The sequence below is a fragment of the Lytechinus pictus genome, chromosome 3 (genome assembly GCF_037042905.1).
Source record: "Lytechinus pictus isolate F3 Inbred chromosome 3, Lp3.0, whole genome shotgun sequence".
In the NCBI taxonomy this organism is placed as follows: domain Eukaryota; kingdom Metazoa; phylum Echinodermata; class Echinoidea; order Temnopleuroida; family Toxopneustidae; genus Lytechinus; species Lytechinus pictus.
Genome location: NC_087247.1, coordinates 48,426,115 through 48,446,723, shown reverse-complemented (window position 1 = coordinate 48,446,723; position 20,609 = coordinate 48,426,115). Strand labels below are relative to the sequence as shown.

General features: G+C 34.5%; 1 protein-coding gene across 1 annotated transcript; it reads right to left on the bottom strand.

The window, feature by feature from the left end:
• Positions 1-4,461: 4,461 nt before the first annotated feature.
• LOC129257107 (ralA-binding protein 1-like) lies at positions 4,462-19,543 on the bottom strand. The gene is made up of 4 exons (XM_054895361.2): positions 19,337-19,543; positions 9,839-9,971; positions 8,816-9,123; positions 4,462-6,255 (listed from the first exon to the last, which is right to left on the bottom strand). The coding sequence occupies exons 1-4, from the start codon at positions 19,371-19,373 to the stop codon at positions 6,122-6,124; spliced, it is 612 nt and encodes a 203-aa protein (XP_054751336.1). The 5' UTR covers positions 19,374-19,543; the 3' UTR covers positions 4,462-6,121.
• Positions 19,544-20,609: the final 1,066 nt, after the last annotated feature.

The following is a 20,609-nucleotide window of genomic DNA, read 5'->3' as shown; positions in this document are numbered from 1 at the left end:
AATTTGAAATAGCCCTGTACTATTTTTCTCCCATGTCATGTCATGATATTGCACACACAAACTGCCTGTTTTCTTCTCATGAAATCTGCAAGGAATGGAAATATTGCAAATAATTATTCATTGCCTCGGGGGGGGGGGGGGGGAATATACCTCTATGTCCAATATCTACTGCCACCCTCAACAATAGATGGCAGCAGCTGACAAGTGTGTATAATTGCTAAGGAAGTTGTTAATAATATCATAAAGAACCTCCAGCATTTCTTCTAGGAGAATGAAGAAATTACCTCGCCTCAAATTATGACTGCCACCACTCTCTCAAATGAACAGGTGTCTCGAGGAAAATCAAATTATCATCAAATTGATTTGTATAATTTTGGCTATCACTGAATTACATGTAGTGAAGTTTCTTGAAATGTACATGACCACATTTTAAAAATTCTTCATGTTCAGTATCAGATTTCAAAACCCTAGTGGAAAATAAATGAGGGATGGCACACTGTCAGTTGCATTGATTAGGAAAACAGAAAATGGTGTAACTGTATGCACATTTGTCAAATTATTGCAATCAAACTACAGTTCAGGATCCCCCCCCCCCCATTTTCAGGGAACATTAAATGAAGAAGTGAAGTACTGCAGTAACCTGCAATTTCTATTCTAGAAATATTTCAGTGTGTCTTCCTAAATCTAAATTGCCGTAAAATTAGTCTTATTATTACTTCTGCTGTAGAATGAATGTTTGGTCGTGCTTTGTAGTATCACTTGGAGTTGGAGACTTCCACAAAAATAATATTACAAACATCCAAAATTTGACCTTGATTTCATTTTGAGTAATGAATGACCTCAATTAAACATGTGTAACTTATAGGAAACACCGAATCGCAGCCTCATATCATATGGTGATGAGTCAGAAATAAAAAGTACAGCTTCATATCTGGAAAAAAGCCACAAATCTGAGTTTAATTAAACAAGAAATACAGCAAAGATAAATGAGAATGGAGATATACATGTACAGGAAAAGAGAGAGAGAGAGGGGGGGTGAAGGAAAAGGATATGGTTGAAGAGGTCAAGCAAAAAACAGGAGAAAATAAAAGGGCAAGAAAGGAAAGAGGGGAACAGAGTAAGAGAGAGACTTAAAGATTGAATACCAAAAACTGAGTGACACAACTCTGGTGTGTATTTGACTTTTGAGTCAACAAAGTTGTCTGACTGATTTGAATTGTCATGTCCCAGTTAAGGCTATATTTGGATTTCCCCTTTAAAGTCTACAAGCATTTTGGGATTAACAGGAAATCTTGAAAATTTCAAAGGAACAGACGATTGGGGCATCCATCATCTCCACCCTCCTGAAACTTATACAGTTTACTAAATCTTTTTTTCCAAAAGACACTCTGAAAATTAGGTATTAGTACATCTTAAAAAAATAATCAATGATGTAGAATACACCTGTTATGCATTAGAATCATGACCTCATTTGTGTTTTGTTCCTTAGCTAGAAAAGGGAAATTGTCTTCTCTCTTCTGTTTACGGTTTATTTTCAATTCGTCTAATGCCAGTTCATCCAATTGCCAACTCGTCTACTATCATTTTGTCTACCATCAGTTCGTCCACTCACCACATAAGTCTACTTTCATTTAGTCTAATGCCATTCCATCTAATATCTAGTTGGTCCAATAGCCATTTAGTCCATATACCATTTGGTCTAATTGAACTAAGTATAAATTGTGCAAAATGAATGAAAATGAAATGGATATTAGGAGACAAAATGGTGATTAGACGAAGTGATGATTGGACCAAATGGTTGTTAAATGAAATGTTGGACGGAATGGCAGTAGAATAAATGAATGTAGTTGGCAATAGACGAATTGGAAATTACCGTTTGTCACCATATCTTTATACTTGTATATTTATGTCTGTCACCCTCCCCCCCCCCCCCCTCTTTCTCCCTTTTCCGTCTACCACTCTCTTTCCCCCGCCCACTCTGTAATAACTATTGATATTGTTTTCATCAAAGCTTAAAGGGATGACAAAGTATCACAAAAATATTGTATTAATGATAGAATTATCATACTAAATCCAGTATTTTCAGTATTAAAACATTAGTAATGCGCGCAGTCGTTGGCCCTTTTGAACGATGAGTTAACACTTCAGTTTTCAGAATTTTTTTTGTTCTTTTCACTCCCCCCCATCATTAACATGATCTTCCTCCTCTTCATTCACTCTTTGTTCCTGTTCATAATGTGTTGATTGCCAATTTACTGACTAGATTTTTCCTCTTGTCAGACATGGTAATTATTTTCATTCTTAAAGCTGTCAATATTTTCATCTTCCTTCACACTTACATCGCTATTCAAGAGACAGTAAAAACAGAACTTTGCTTAAACTAGGCTTTGGTCGGAATGGACAGAATACCGGAATCCGTCCAATGTGCACGGGTTCCAGTATTGTTTTTTCCATTCCGGTATTCCGATAAAACAATGTAATACATAACAAATTATAGAGTATGTTTTATTAAGTCTTACCAATCATAACCTAGGTTTCTTTGTTACATTTCAGGTGACCATCGAGAAAAATCTGAGAAAACGGGAAAAAACCTGCCGATGTTTATGTGGCCATCTTGTTCTCTTTGTTAGTAGCTAAGGTACAAGATGCATATAGAGGGCAGCAGACTCTACATGCGTCTCGTAGCTTTGCTTTTAACAAAGAGAACAAGATGGCCACGTAAACATTGGCAAGTTTTTTCCTGTCTTTTCATAATATTTTTCTTGTTTGTTTTAAATGAATGTTTGTTTAAAAATGAAATGAATTCATGAACGGGGAAGTACAAAGAAGTCACAGATTATACATTATTGATTTCATATAATGAAATCAATATTGTATAATCCGTGACTTCTTTGTACTTCCCCGCTCGTGAATTCATTTATCAGGATACCGGACCAGCACAACACCGGCAGACTCCGAAACAAAAAAATTCAGACAGTCTTGGACATCTTCACCTCAAGACCATTGTGTGTGCCAAATTTCATGAGAATTGGTTAAAAAACTGAGGAAGTAGTTTGATGCGCAAGATTTTCACCTTATTTTTGCCATAATATGCTATTACCATGGCAACACAATTTCCGACTCATACGAAAAATGTGTCTTGCACATCTTTACCCAAAACCAACATGTGTGAGAACTGGTTTAAACTGAGGAAGTAGTTCAAACTGAGGAAGTAGTTCATGTGCAAGATTTGCAACGGACCGACCAACCATACAGATTCCTATATACACTGTACATGTACATGTACCCCCTTCAAACTTTGTTTGTCGGGGTATAGAAATGCGGTTTTATGACATTTGCTCCTGCGACAATTACTCCTACTGTAAATGCACACACATAGGCCCGAATTCACAAAGGTGGTTTTGAAAACCTACTGTTGAGTCCATGTCTTATGCAGATTTCCTGTATAAATTATGCTTATTTTACCGCGTATATTAAAGAATGTCCAATGCTGATGCGCGCTTTTGTCACAGTGCGCAAAATTGACGCTTGTTGCCGTGGTTATCCACGCTAGTTTATTCATGAGTCCACTCTTCAAACAGTGGACTCATTAATAAAATAGCGTATCTAACCATGGTAACAGGCGTCAATTTGGCGCACTGTGACAAAAGCGCGCATTAGCATTGGAATTTTTAATACACGCGCTAAATTAAGCGTAATTTATACAGGGAATCTGCATAAACCATGGATTCAACCGTGGGTTTTCAAAACCACTTTGTTAATTCGGGCCATTAAGTCAACATAAACCCAAGCTTTGAATCCAACCTGAACCTGAATCCCAATCATAATCTGATTCTGAACCAAAAACTTATCACAATTCTAATCCTACCCTTATATCTATAAATTAGTGGAGAAACAATTGTCAGGAGAACAATTGTCTCATTATCAAAAATGCAACAAGTATCCTTGATTTGATATCTTTAAACATCTTTTGTCATTCAATAAAAACATGTACAGTAGTTCAATGACCATTTCAATATGCCCTTTTAACTATGTACATGTACATCGTAATTGACTGATGGCGAGAAACGATATTTGATTTGTGTGACACATCTGTGTGCAGATAACCGATGAAACTGATAATACAGTCCATGATATGAACTTCTGAAATACAATTAACCTTGCTGGCCCTGGGATCTGAATTTAATCCCTAAAATCAGCCCTGCCTACTTTTTGAGGTTACCAGCTGGTTGTTATTCTACTTTCTATACTATCACAAATAAACACTGTAGTTTGGTGACACAAATTTTCAATCCATAAATATAACTGTTAATCAAGCACTCAATGTATTTACGCACAGCGGCACCGGCAGTGTGCATTGATACATTGCCAATAGCATATGCAAGCCGTTACTTTACAGGTTACATGTTAATAATTAATGTATTTTATTAATCACTCTAATGTTAGCATTTCTCCTTTTTTGATTAGTGGTTTCATTTTATACTCTCTTTATGTTTGTAACTATTTGTTCTGCTTATTTACATATTTATAACAGATACATGCAGTGTACCTAAAATATATTGCCAATTCAAGAATTTACAAATCCATTAAAAAAACACCAGGTTCATAAATACCATCCCATCCCAGTCATACAAAAGAAAGAAGGAATCAAATAATCCAATCAATATTCATGATATTTCATCTTACAGGCAGTATATTTATTCATTTAGTCATTTACGTTCGACAACATGCCTGTTCATGGTCAATCCATGCTTACCGGTATTTTTATTTTATAATACTTTGATCAAACCGACTAATTTTAATATTCTGCAATCACCCAAATACTTCCTGATGAAACTTGTTTTGATATTCTTTACCTTTTGTGCATTATTCCAAATTAGACGCTATGATAATGGAAACTTTTGAATTTGAAATTTGAAAGCTGATATTGATTTTGAACAAAAAAAAACGATACCATGAATAATGTAAACAACTATTTTTTCCTTCCCCCTTTCTGTTGATTGCCTATATAATTTATCTAACTCCTCTCTCTCTTTTCTTATTCTATTCTCCCCTTTAGCTCCATTAATTATTTTCATCTCTTTTTCTTCTCCTGCAAGCATGAGAAGAACTGTATCCTCTTCCTCTCTAAAAGCTATACCTTTCACTCCTTTTCCACTCTATCCTCCATATTCTTCTCGCGCCTTCCATTATTCTTAATATTTTTGCCCTTCTTCTCCACACTTGTCTGTCCCAATTCTCCTTCATTCTTTATCTTGTGATTTTTTAGTGCGAAATATTGTAATTCATGTATTTATCACTCTTTATGATGGTATGTCTTTTTTTAACTTGTAGATTGATTATAATGCAGCCTACAGCTACAATGATCATTCTAATAAACCATAATTACTTGTACTACTAAGTCAATATTCGGCAGTTACAAAAGTGCATAAGTTGGTAAAAAAATTCAATTTAACTAAGAAATATAGTGCCTTAATATTTATGTTTAAAAAAAAGGAAAAAGAAAACTAGCATGAAGTCACACTATCCTGGTATCTTCTAAAATAAACCAAGGTTTAACAGTAGGTATTTTGTTCTTATGAGTAATATTGCATTAAAGGTGAATTGCTATTTTCAGATATGACACACTTCAGAGACATTGATGGGTGTAACCATATGGCACATTTGTTAGAAGGGGGAAATCTTAAGTGTTAAATATTTCTTGTAAAAGGAAAGATGACACCAGGTTCTTGAATATTGTTGTAATGAACTTGAGGTGAGGAAAGGGTGTCACAATTCATAAAATCCTATGATCTTAGTTATGGAAAATGTATGTGACAGGACGGTAGAAAACAATTGACTTTAAGTGTACATCATACAACATTGGAGGGGCGAATGCTGAATGTAGGCTAATCATTCTAATTACAGAATTCTTTTGATGATATCATGGTAAATGTAAACTGTGATTATTCTTACTGAATTGGCTTCTGTTAGCAAAAGTAATCAGATTAATCTGCTAAACTCCCCCCCCCCCCCAAAAAAAAAAATATGTTCATTAATATTCACCGAATCCTGGAATATCATTGAAAATCCAAATATTTACCTTTTGGCTCAAATATATTATCCTTGAAATAAGAGCATGCTAGTTGAAAAAGAAATTCTCACCATTTTCCTCCACATAATCGATACATTCTCTGACGATCTTTGGTAAATCAACATTATCATACAGCTTAGATCTGGCAACAGCAGCTTCCAAAGGTACCCCAAATATTGGCTCTGAGAGGGTAAAAATAACAAAGACAAAAAAAAGAACAATAAAAATGAATGAAGTTAAAACTAGGTAAATGGAAGTCGGATTACATTTGAAACAAAACTATAATAAATTCAATAAATAATGATACAAAAGTCTACAAATCAAATTTGTCTATTTGTAGCAAATGTTAAAGAGTATAAAGTAGCTTAAAACAATTGATGATTGTTTTAAAAAGGGAAACACGAAAGGGAATATTATGAGATCAAGGAGTTTGGCTTCCAAATTACTCAACCCAAATACAATTATATTCAAGGAAATCTAGATTTGTGCTAGTCTGTCATGGGTCTCAATAAAGAATAGCCCCAAACAGTACTCTGAAATGAATTAACATTTCCTCATTATTCTACCGCAGTGCATCTGAAGTCAAATTTCCTTTCCTCAGTCTGTCAATCTAAGCATGCATCTAGATTAGAGCTACATGCATATCTCTTAAGGCCAATTGATATTTCATATTCATATTGTGACCATACATGAAAGAAATATCCCTCCACATAACCCATAGTGACCATAGTTCATGAATGTACTATACAGGCACTACTAAATATATCAAACAAATTCATCTAAGCCGTCTGTTCTCTGAATGCTTGCTTGCAATCATTAATGCTTTTTAGCAATCAAGTAAAAAAAAAAAAATCAACAACACCATCTACTGCAATAACTGTAGGAAGTCAAGTGTTCCAACAGTAATACAATAAATGGATATTCCCTTTCAAAAAGATAAGTGCATGCCTATCATGACCAACATTATTTTCAGCTGAAATAAAAGCAGCTAGATAAGTAAACAGAGTTAATTAAGGAATATTGTGTAACTTGGCAGTATAACAACACTTATAATGAAAATAACTATTACAACATATTTCCTTCAGTTTGAATCATAGGCTTAGATATAACATGAATAATGATATACCGGTACATGTATATTGAGAAGCATAGAAGGCTGAGATTTAGACAAGCCATTTTCTAATCCCTCATGTCACACCCGTGCAGTACCCAAAATTAACCCGAAGCCTTCTGAAACCAGGCAGTTCCTGTACAAAGCCTATTAGGGAACTATCAAATTCAGTGGGCAATAGGTTAATAACCATGTAAATATATTATTAATCATGATTTGAGGATATATGTACAAATAAAATAAATAAAGTAATATAACTGAAATTCAGTTTTTAAATGCCTTTAAGAGAGCCATACTTATGAATGATTGTCTGAAATTAATTATGTTAAAATTTCATGCCTGAAGCCTTACAAGTTACTGCAGGTCAAAGGCATTCAACTTTTTGCTACAGAGCCAAAAAATTATAAAATTCATATTCATTTTGAAATAATCATTACATCAAGCCATTATTTAGAATAATTTCCAGCAATAAACCATAACATCGGAAATTGATGAGGATTAATCATGACCGCTAAACATTTAACTGTCCATCAAGTTCATACGATTTTAGACTACAGTTTCTAATCCTCTTGTTTTGTCAGACTGTCTTCTTAACCCCCACGATATTTTCTCAGCCAACGTCAAGAAATTTAACGCAATTCACACTCCATGTATGCAGGCCTTATGCTGGAATTATAGCACTGCTCACGAATATTGATGATTTTACCACACAACATGCATTTAACATAAACTTTGACTTTCCGCTAAGTTGCTTGTGATTGGCTAATGTCTGGTTTCAGAGTAGAGCTCTCTATATAATATAAACCGACTATAAAAAAAAACAGGAATGGGTAGCTGGGGAAAACGAGGTGGGAAGAAGGGTCATGTAGTCTGTAACACAAATCAAACAAGTAGAAGACATACACAGAAAAGGAGCAAGAACCACAATTCTCAAGGAAATAAAACAAATTTCCAATCCATATTTAGTGACGATGGACAGCAGCTGTTAGAAACCTGCATAATGAGATATGTATTGCTCATTTCCAAATAATAATCAAATTTCCTTAATGCATTCGACCAAACAGAATACAATTATTTCCCAACAGAATGAAGACAATATACTTTATATGTTCTGGGTTATCAGGTCAAGAAGTGATTGGTAATTACCATAACTACTCCGAACCCATGGGCTCCCAGACCAGGGTTGTGATTAACAAAAAAAATAACATTACTGATTCCTTTAAAATGTGTTTCTTGTGTGTTTTGAAAGGTTTTTATTGCACAATCCTTGCCTAGACTAAGAATAATCTAAACTTTATATACTAATTCAAGCAATTTCCATCTCACTCCTAGTGCTTCATGATCTTTAAAAAAGAGTTGTAAAATGTTCAGTTTGTAACAGTTATATGATAATCTAGGTTGTTAAATATTTTTTTTTTATTATGAACATTAACATTCAACAATGATTCTAAAAGATGTAGTTGAACAATTTATAACAATTTAGTTTTGGTAAACAATACACTGAGTTTTATATTACCTGCCTTAATCAAACTTTGTACTGACAATGAATTTTATTCTTAGAAAAAAAAAATTAAAAGGGAATGAGATCTATATCTTGACCGATTCACTGCCACTGAGATTGAAATACATACCTGGTTTAACATATGGAACATCAATGGTGTGAGCTTTTTTTTTTATCTTCTCTCTCTCCTTGCTTTTATTCCTCTTCTTTTCCTCACTGCTTGCTTTAACCTTCTTCTCTTCATTGCTTGCCTTAATCTTCTTCTCTTCTCCACTACCCTTCGACTTCTTATCCTCCTTTGCCCTTTCCTTGCTTGGTCTTCGCTCTTCCGTTATCTTTCCATCTTTTTCATCGCCCTTCATTTTGTCCTTTGGTTTGGCTTTTGCAGAAGGAGCAAAGCGATTTCTGAACAGGCTGCCTCTCTTCTTTCCTTTCCCTCTGAAAATGAGGAAAGATTGTAGGTGCTCAAATATTTTATCAAGAAATATCCTTACGAAAAGCTTTCCAAAGCATTAGACAGCACAGCTTCTCTTTTTATTTTTGGTTTTGGTTTCGCCTTTCTAACAAAGTAATAAATGATAACTAAACTACTTTCAAAACTGGTGGGTGAAGGGATGAATTTCCTGAAGAACAAAAAGACAAAACCTGTTCAAGATTGTCAGTCATAAATTAAATCCCTGATCAGATCAAAAGATTGTTTTATTTTACTAGTTCATCATAAGCAAGGACTGATAAATGCAGCGTCTGCTTACAGTACTTCAGGAAAGCATTTACCTACATGGTATCTTAAAACCATAGTTGCAATAATCACAAACAAAGTCATTACAAACATTTGGTTTTACACACCCATATATCACAAAATTATGAATCATTGAATCATGAGCATAAATGTGTCATGAAAAGAATGTAGAACTTTCAAATACAGGTATAATTTCCTGTCACTTTAATTAAATTTCAGTGTTCAGCTTGTTTAATTTTTTTTTATATATTAAAATAAACAAATAATGATGGGTTAGTATTGAACAATACAAAGGAAAAATCACATGATCATGTAAAAATAAGTTTTGAAATAATTTCATAATTTTTTTATGAGACAAGTGACAAATGAGTACGCTATTGGAGTATGAAGCTTTCTTTGATTTGGATGTTTTACCTTTCATCATCTTCTTCTGAGAAGCTTTCAGCAGCTTCAAATGTCTTGTAGCCCTTCTCTTTCTTCTTTTTATCAGCATCCTTCTTCTCTTTCTTGAGCTTGAAAGGGTCTTTCTCTCCAAAAGAGTCAGAATCTGAAATTAAAACCAAAAGAAATATTAAACATTATTTTATGCATCTATAAGTAAATGTAACTTAATTTAAAATAAAATTTAGATAAATCAATCAATCGAGAAGCTACAAATTGATCTTTAAAAGCAATAAATTTCATGAAGATTAGGTTTTATCCACAAAATTACCAGTAGGTACTAGTACATAGGATTGACAAAACAATAACATTGGTATCTGTATGTCAATAAAATCTATGCTTAAAACTTACATACCAATTTTGAACTATTTAATAAAAAATTTACAAAACAGTACAATAAATTCTTGCTTGTTAAGTTTTGTTCTTCACATCAACATCTAAATTTTATCTCTCTAGAATGAATGAAATTATCAAGAACTATACACAGTGTAAATGACATTGTTATGTTCAACTTTTAAGATGCAATAGATACAGAGTAACAGCCCTATTATAGTAATTAACGCTAATCATTTGATGCACACCTTTTCCTCACTTTTCAGTTATAATGAACAAAGCAGAATATTATCAATTGCAGGAAATGACCGCTGTAATCTTGAGTCTACAACAACCGCGACTTAATCATGCGATATTGTACAATACATACTGTACTCAAAATGATACAGTTTCCAAGTATTACAATTTAAATGTTATTGAAAGCGAGCAAGGGTCAACAAATCATCATTATCTAGAAGCACATTTCAAGGGCATATTAGGATAGTCCCCAATATACCATGCATACTTTTGCCCCAATCAAAAGATTTGTTTTTAGACAAATTATTATATCTATATTCACTAGTTAGTTTTACTTATTTCCTTTTATCAATTACTTGTACTGTGTTTACACTAACTTGTTATGATGATCATTGTGCAACCAAAAATTTGACTCCTATTTAGCAGTGTTTCAAGAAAACTTTGAGCCATCCTCACCCCCTGTTATTCACATTCTAAGTACACGATATTTACTATACCCCATTTTCACATTTTCAAGTATACTTTACTCAATGAATATCAAACAGAAAATTCCAAACTAGGCCCAGGAAAAAACTCAAACATTTTTCAGTTTCGAGCTACAAGTAAGTACGTACGCTAAAAAAAATATTTAAAAAAAATTTATGCTGGTGAAAAAGGATGAAGATAAAAGAAGATTTTCATGCAAAATTTGGAACAATTATGATCGTATCACATAACGATAAACCTGGGCTGGATGTACAGTCTGTACACACTGTATACTCAGGGGCGGATCCAGCTTTCGCCAATAGGGAGGCCGAAAAATATTTTTATCAACATTTTTCTCGATTGGCCGCTATAATCTGTTTATTTTTTTTGGGGGGGAGGGGGGTTTCAGGGGGTAGTCCGAACTAAAGACTGAAGTTTTTAAGGTCAAGTCCACCCCAGGAAAATGCTGACTTGAATAAATAGAAAAAAATCAAACTAGCATAGTGCTGAAAATTTCATCAAAATCGGATGTAAAATAAGAAAGTTATGACATTTTAAAGTTTCGTTTTTTTTCCACAAAACAGTGATATGCACAACTAGGTGAGTCAGTCGAAGATGTCCATCACTCACTATTTCTTTTGTTTTTTATTGTTTGAATTATACAATACTTCATTTTTTGTAGATTTGACAATAAGGAGCAACATGACTGAAACATAGTATTAAACAATGATAATGCCACATGTTCAGGGAGGAATTACTCGTTGTATCACTTGCCAATGAGAAGAAAATCAGAATATTTCATATTTGACATAATAAAATACAAAAGAAATAGTGAGTGGATGATGTCATAGTTTCCTCATTTGCATACCAGCCAGGATGTGCATATAACTGTTTTGTGAAATTAAGCGAAAATTTAAAATGTCATAACTTTCTTATTTTACATCCGATTTTGATGAAATTTTCAGTGTTATGCTTGTTGGATTTTTCTCTTTTTATTCAAATCAACTCTATGTTGGGGTGGACTTGTCCTTTAATTTAGTTTTTATTGTTATAAACAAGATATCTCATGTGGTCTTAATATATAATGCGAGCGTGAAGCGCGAGCTCAAATTCTTTGATATCTTAAGTCCTTAGACCTGAAGATTCTGAGCAGTTTTTGTACTCATGAACAAAGATATCCAACTAAACAATGCGAGCGGAAAGCGCGAGCCAAAATTTTATTATAGTAACGTGAAAAGGGACTCAATTGTTTTTAGTGATAAATGAAGAGATACAAGTATCACCAATTAAATAATGATAGTGCGAAGCGCAAGCTCAAATTTTTTGATATTCCGACCTGAAAACTGAACAGTCTTTTTAAGCGCGTTTTTATTTAAATAAAGAACAAGCTGTGTGTCTAAAACAATTAAATGCAAGCGCGAAGCACGAGCTTAATTTTTTGATATACTGACATGATAAAGGAGCATTTTGACAAATTTTGGTAAGAATATCCAAAGAGGATAGGTATCTCACAAATCAAACAATGCGAGCGCGAAGCGCGAGCTGAAAATTTTGATGTAACAATTTATGTAAATCAAACAAAATAATGAAAGCTTGATATGCGAGCTGAAATATTGTGTGCAAATTGATTTCAGAAATAGATATATTAAGTGCCATTTAATCCTCTTGAATGGGATTCATTACACAGGCAATGCTAGCGCGAAGCGCGAGCGAAATTTTTTATATAAAGTCTATTTTCCAATTCTTCCCCTCACCTTTTTCTTGTTTCCTTTCGGGGTCGGGCCGGCTGTTGCCATGGACCTACTAGCCATGCTGTTACCAGGCTGTAAATTACACATCATGGGTAATTGGGTATAATACCCCTTTCTTACTTTTCTTTTCTGTTTTTCATAGTTTCTATCAAGTTAAAGAGTACACTTTTTTCTGCAGGTTGTCAAAAAATAGGGGGGCCGGGGCCAGCTCGGCCCCCTCCTGAATCCGCACCTGACACTAATGACACTTGTCTTGTATGTGATTACACCATGAACCCCTAACCCATTCACTAAAAAAACTAATCTTTCATGTATAACGGAAACAAAAATTGCCAAAAATAATTATCACCCCAAAACCTGATTAAGAAGTAAGATTACCATCCTACATGTAATCTTGCAACAGCATGGCTTCTGTCACAAGATTGTCACTTCTCTCAAGAAGTCATGATTGTACCTTTCCATTTTCTGATACTCAGGGTGCGTTTATCCGCCACTTTTTTACCCTATAATCATGATTCCAATCATGATTCAAATCACGATTCTGCAGAATCACGATTGCGTTTAGTCGAAATTGAATATAATCATGATTAGAATCACAAACATGAACTACGAAAAAAAGGGCGTTTGGAAAGACGTTTCTGCAGAATCACGTACGAAAATGTTCGGATAAACGATATCGTGATTTGAATCATGATTATATGACGTCATTGTGTCGAGCTATTTCCGGTTCTTGCCAAGGCGCGCGCCCCACGTTGTCACATCACATGTACGTCGCCGACCTCCAATTAAGTGTCCAACGTTGACCTATACTTCCTGGGTCAAACTGCGCACTGTGATGCGCACTGGATCGGTCCGAATCCGAGGAGAAACAGCGTTGGAACGAAGGTCGTCTAAACCCTGATTCTGTAGTAATTGTGATTCATGTTTGTGATTTGAATCATGATTCCAATCATGATTCAAATCACGATTCTGGCTTGAGGTCGGATAAACGCAGCCTCAGTAAGGCAGACTGACAAGATAAACAGCCGTGTTCACATGAGGCGTTGCTGCATCAGCCCGAGTTTGCTCAATCTCAAGATTTTAGCCTATCAGCCCTCTTCGCGATTAATCTTGAGATTCAAGAAACCCCATCTTTACCAGTGCAAGAAGATCAATTAGTGCTTAAGCGAGGCATCAATGCATTTAGGTGTGACGCCTTGAATAAATAATCCAGAGTGCGTCTGCACCTGCAAATTAGTGAGATAATTTGTAAATAGCGCGCTATTTTTAAGTTGACTTGGGATTGCAATCTCGAGATTGAGTGAACTATCCTGATGATTGCGTCTCCATTACAAATAATCTCGAGATTGTTCAGATCTGAATAATTTGCCAAATCAGAAATAGCGCGCTAATTTGACATCTCGGGCTGGTGCACACGGCCCTGTGGAAGAGTTTTTAACATAATTTTTTGAACACCTCAAAATTCATAACCGGACAAATTCAATGAATATTCATTGTTTTTCAATTACAAGATAGCAACAAAATATACATTTTGGGGCAAACAACAAATTGCTCCTTTCGTACACTTTTACCCCAGTAAAGAAAACAGAAAAAAGTAACATAAAATAAGCAAGAATTTTACAGGTAGCCCCCCCATGATTTCCAACTATGGGTACAATTTACATTGACTACCTTTTGTGGGGAGTGTATTCACACATGCTAGCTACAGGTCATGTACAAAGTTTATGACTGTGACCTCAACCAATAGTGAACACACTACCTGTAAACCTAACCTTAGAAAGGGCCCCTAAAACTTCAAAGATTAAAGTTTACACAGTTTCTCTCTCAGAACTATGTCTTGTTTGGCTTAGATCAAGTTTACATATCACAAGATGGTTGTAGGATGGGGATAATTATCAAGTATTAATTTACTTGAGGAACAAGTCTCGAGGTGAAGTAGGGCAGGGGTACAAGAACAGGACATCACAAGCAGGTCAGAGGGAACAACAGAGTAATTCAGATATTTTGGTAATGGGTTCTACCTTGGTCTAAACTCCCCCGGGGGGCCACTTACATTGACGAGTGGATACCATGCGCGACCAGAAAAACACGTAAAAAGGATGTCTTTTTCAAGATAGGGCACGTTACCTACGTAACGTGATAAGGGTGTCAAAAACACAAAAATAATGCAAAAAGGGTATCTATTTCTCTAGGAAAGCTACGTGTTTAGGGTCAAATTTTCGGGGATGATAAAACAAAGTTAAAATGTTTTATAAAGAATGTCCAAACACTACGTGTTTAGAGTCCGATTAGCGCAAGGTGTGGAAGCTGGGGCCGTACTAAACCAAATGGTGTGTAAACTAAAGGTAAAACCGACGGCCGATGGAACAAACAATAAAATATCGCTGTACTTGTTTAGGGGTTCATTTCAGGGAATACTTGCCAAGAGTATTGTTTTGTTTCCAATACTTGTTAAGGGTAGAGTTTCAGACGCCAATACTTGTTAAGGGGTGCATTTTCAGAATATGGAAAATACGTGTTTAGGGTGCTTTTCGAGACCACATGGTCGCGCATGGTATCCACTCGTCAATGGAAGTGGCCCCCCCGGGTAAACTCCACATCATCTAACGCCACTATCCCTACATTCACACTAGTATCCAAAAGGAGGCCAGGTGGGTGTTTCATAAAGCTGTAAGTTAAAGAGCGTCTTTAAGAAAAACTGGTGAACCTGACTTATGCGCTAAATAATCACCAATAAACATTTAATGGTGAATATCATTTATCACAAGAAAGGATCACAAGTCGTTCTCAAAGTCACTCTGAAGTCTGAACTTACAAACAGCTTTATGAAACGGCCCCCAGGAATTATATATACATGTAGGCTGTGCACAGCATGTGCATTGGAGAAATTCCCCACCAGTCTGATACCCCTTTCATAAACCCAATAAAACCCAATTATGCGGCTAATAGCAGCATAATTTGGTCGTAAAATCAGAGGAGGACAAGAGTTATCCGCATTATTCTGATGCTGCTATTATCCGCATAATAGCGGCATCGGGACTAGATTTTGAGTTTATGAACGTATTTCCAAATAATGCGGATAATTGCCATGGTGCGGTCACAAGGTCATCCTTTTCCAACACAACCGCATCGGAGGGGGCGTGTCCAGTTGTCATGACGATTATTCGCCTTTTTCAGGACGGGCGCTCGTAAAAATAATTTTCGGAGTTTATGAACGCAATTTTTATTGAATTATCCGCATAACTCTTAGGCGGCTAATTAGAGGATATGTTTTATTGGGTTTATGAAAGGGGTATTATAATCAGAAGGGTAGGAATTGACAAAATGGGACTGAACCAATTTGGATTGGATCAGATCAAAGAGAAATTAGACCAATTAAAATTTGACTTTGACAAAGTGTCAATTCCCCTTGGTAACACCAATGCTAGTAAAAAAAACCTTTGAAGGACATTTTCTTGTTTGTCAAATACAAAACAATTACAAGAAAAAAGGAAGCCATTATCAGTATTCAACAGTTGAACTATAAATTTGCTTAGCATTAATACGTGAGCTGTAGTTTGTATCAAGAGTGACATGTTATGAGTCAATAAACTTATTACAATTTCAGGCAAATGATTTGTAAATTAATATCAATATTCACCTTGGGAAGGTTCCACTTTTTTTTGCAAGAAACAACCTAATAATAATTAATCTACATGTATTATTATTTCCACTCTCCAAAAAGTCAATCACTATAGAAAGAATCATCCATCACACTATTTGGATCATCACCATTTCATTATATCATAATTATTTATTTTTGATAATGTTTCATTGACACGTTTGTCTCATTTTTCTGTTTTTTTTTTCTATTAACAACAAACTCAACATCATAGTGTAGATATCTAAGGTTCCCTTTAAAAAACATGGCTACTAAGAATCTCCAAAGTGACTGCAAGATTTTTATTTAAAAGATTAACACTCTTGATGCATGATATCATTTGAGCACAAACATGATATATGATTTGAGCTCAAATGTTATTCTTGCAATGGGAAAGCTAGCCAGAGGGTTGATAGTTATAGCAACAATGAGATGTAATGTTTACAAGCGATTTCAAGTAAAATTGTGTTACCACGGATATCAAGGAAATCAAAATCATTTAAAGATCTAATTAACCAATTAAAAATCTAAATATTTGTTAATCACCTCAGCAAATATCACACTACAATAAATGTGAATTGTACATAGACTACTGGACTGTATGTGAATATAATCATGGACCTAGGCTACTACATGATATAATACACATATCCAATAATTTTTTAAATGTATATTGGGATAGCTCTGTACACATCATCATGATTCTGCCAAATGGTGCCAAAAGTTGCTGGTACATGTACGTGTTTATATCTGGTTCTCCAAGGGTCTTATTCTGTTTTGTTTAATGATCCAACACTTTGGCAAGCTGCTGGTTGCAGGATATGAATTATTGGCTCTTCTGAATTATTTGTATAAATGAAATAAATAAAAATAATTTCCTTGTTGGCACCATTTTTGGCTGTTGCATCGGTGTACTTAGTGCAATTATCATTATTTATTATATATTTTCAGTGTGTATTTTAACTCGGTGGCCCCTTTTTACAAGCTATGCTTTCTCCGGGGTCACCAAACCATCATTCTGGGTTTTTTTGCTATATATTCTGTTTGTACTTGTATATGATTATCAATATTGGCATGTATTTGTGCAATTGTTTGTACCTGATGATGGTTGAATAAATAAATTGAATTGAAAATTCGAGAAAACAATGAATCCATTTTAATGTCTTCACATGATGCGTATTAATTGGTTTCAATTGATATCATTGAATAAGATACCAAAACATGAGGTTTTGAGTTTATTACAGCTTATTGCCCAGGCAAGACATGTGAAAACTAAAGTTGAGAACAAACAGCTAGAACTTGCCAATGATATTGGGTCAGATTTTCAGATGCATAAAAAGTAGCAACAGCTTTCAAGAAATTGCTTCAAGCAAAAGCAATTGCTATATGAGCAACAAGCCTTACTAGCAATCACTTTATTACATATGCATAACAATTTGCTTGAGCTTTAAACCCTTTCCTTGCCTTCAGAAAGCAATTGGTAGCAATTTGAACAATGGCAACATTATAGAACAAAGGCGGAACTAGCATGCAAAGGGTTTCCTGATATGGCAGTACTCTCATGTAACATTTTTTTCCTTGGATGTGATGTCAAACTATTTCTCTAACTTATTTCTAATTAATAAATTTATATAGTTGTTATTTGGTTTGAAGTTACGATGAAGAAAACATGTATATACATGCATAGGCTAGCTACTGTACACCTTGGAATTCTCCTAAATGTATACATAAACATGATTATATTACGTGAACGTTAATCAAGTAAACGCTCAAGCTGCTCCAACTGAGCTTGAAAACAACCCAAGCAAATGCTTAGATGCACATAAAGAATTGCTTTATGCATATGCTTTTTAGCAACTGAGTATAATCATCGAGGAAATGCTAGCAGGCAGTTAGCAGACACTTGAGCTTAATAGCAAAAGCATTTGCCTGCAAGAAATAACTCATTTTATGAATACAGAATCAGGCAAAGCAAAAGCCTAACAAAGCAATTGCTACTTTTTACGCATCGGACCAATCGCATCAAGGATATGCGAGGACCAATGACGGGATTAAGAAAATAAACAGATTGACAAGGCCCCCCCCCCAAAAAAAAAAAAAAAAAAAAACAATTGAGCTTCCAGGGGGCAGGCCAATGGCCAAGTGAATACCATTTCTTTTCTTTAAAATTATGCTACATGTATCATTGAATCCTTATTTCATTTGACGGATGATATCAATGGTCCAAACTCATAAAGGTGGTTTTGAAATACATCAGTTGAACCCATGGTTTATGCAGATTGCCTAAATAAATGACGCTATTTACTGTGTGTATTAAAGCATGTCCAAAACTATATTTTATTCACGAGTCCACTGTTTCGAACAGTCAACAATATCATATCAACATCAATATCACAGTGCTGTTGGCTGCATCCATCCTGATTGATTCTGTCAATATATTGTTATGCATGAGCGACCACAAACAATAAAATAAATCTACTCCTTTGAGTTTTAATATCGCCAATACATATTTTTAACTTGATTTTGATTTTATAAGCTAAACTAATTTTCAATTAAATATTGCTGTAACGCTGGTATTGAATTACAACATTATCTCTTTCATTGCGCTATATTCTGAACTATTCAATAAAAACACAACATCAGGTGTTTCTTTTAATTTCCTAATACAAACCAAACTTTTGAATTCAATTTTTAAAATCATTCAATCACAACCAAATTCCTATGGTGACTTACATACATGAATTTAGTTTGTGTATCAAAAAGCCATTTTATTTTGTCAATAATATACCAAAATATATGTCAAGAAAAACACATTTCATACTAAGGTATTATTTATTTTCATCTATTTCATAGATTATTCATTTTTATAGTCATATATACCTGATGCACACAGATGCCATGACACAAAAGTCAAAACAATAAATATACAACATGTGAAGATACATGTAGTTAACAAAATAAAAAATATCAAAACATCTTCAAATCTTTTAACTTTTTCACCTCAGACAGATTATCTTGAATTTTCTTATTTTTAAATAAACTTACCCTTCTTTTTCAAAGTCTTCTTTGTCTTAGGAGCCATTGGGAATTGAATACTGATAACTCAACAGGATGAAAATTCTTCTTGTAAAAAAAAAATCCTTTTATCAGAGCAAATAAAAAAAAAATTTGACTTGAGATGAAGAGTTAAACAAACTTTTTCCTCACTCGTCTCTTCTACATCCCCTCTCACAGACTGAATAACTGACTTGTGAGAGTAGTTTTGAGATATCAAGCACCCAGATATTCAATAGCCAATGGTAGTCTAGGCTTACAGACCATAAATGAACAAGTAAGTGGCAAAAAAACCCTAAACACTCTTTATTTGGTACGAAGCCAGAAAGTAAATTTTGAATGCCTTACACTGGTGAAGGCAACTGCCAAGTTACATGTACATGTACATATCACACATTTCTATGTTTTAGTTGTTTATTCAATTAAAAAAAAGATATTTTACCTTCTGTCTTCCTTGTAATACTGGTACTGGGTTATTCTATGTAAAGAGACTTCATAATTTCTAGATATTCTGGCAAACACAAAAATTCAAGATTAAAAAAAATATATGCCTGTATGGTGCTTTTATTGAGGAGTAACAGGCTAAAATGTTATGCATTGACTGCCATCAATTAAATATCATCAGATCAGCAGATCTGATGCAATTCTGATGGACATATATCTCTAGCACAAGGTGACCAAAAGGGCAAAATGATGTTTCCTTATCTGAGATCATCATGAAAGATCAATTCACAGAAAAAATTATTGCTTTTATCTACAAAGTTTACATCCTCAGCAATTTGAAATGTATAAAAAAGGTCTGCAACTAACAACTAACAAACCACCAGCAAATTTGCTAGCTTGTAATAGGAAGAGGTTGTTAGCAACCTTCAGATTCTCTACTTCTGCAGTGTTTGAGTCATATATGTGAACTGACTAAATAATTTGGGAAACCCACAATATAAAAATGATCAATACTAATCGATACTATATGTGTTGATATTATCGCTGAATACGAATTTCACTCATCAAATATCAAGATCTAAGCAGCATCGTTTCCTGTGCGCACAAGCTGCATTTGCTTTCATGTAGCTATACTATTACTGCATTGGCCATGTTGATTTATATGGTTCATCTAGTTGGTTCTCATTAGTTTGCTGTGCAAACCCTTCACTCAGGGAAAGTGGTCTGAATATGCAGCTTAAATTCCCTGGCGATAACTTGTGTAATGACATAGAAGAAGCATTTTTTCTTGGATTTATTAATAAATTTCGTATAAATTAGA

What these genes read in the sequence shown, in the direction of transcription:
- LOC129257107 (XM_054895361.2), bottom strand. Translation starts at nt 19,373, where the DNA reads ATGGCTCCTAAGACAAAGAAGACTTTGAAAAAGAAGG. An exon ending in GAAGACTTTGAAAAAGAAGG is followed by an intron (nt 9,972 to 19,336) that starts GTAAGTTTATTT and finishes TTTTAATTTCAG; the next exon opens with ATTCTGACTCTTTTGGAGAG. An exon ending in TGTTCCATATGTTAAACCAG is followed by an intron (nt 6,256 to 8,815) that starts GTATGTATTTCA and finishes TTACCCTCTCAG; the next exon opens with AGCCAATATTTGGGGTACCT.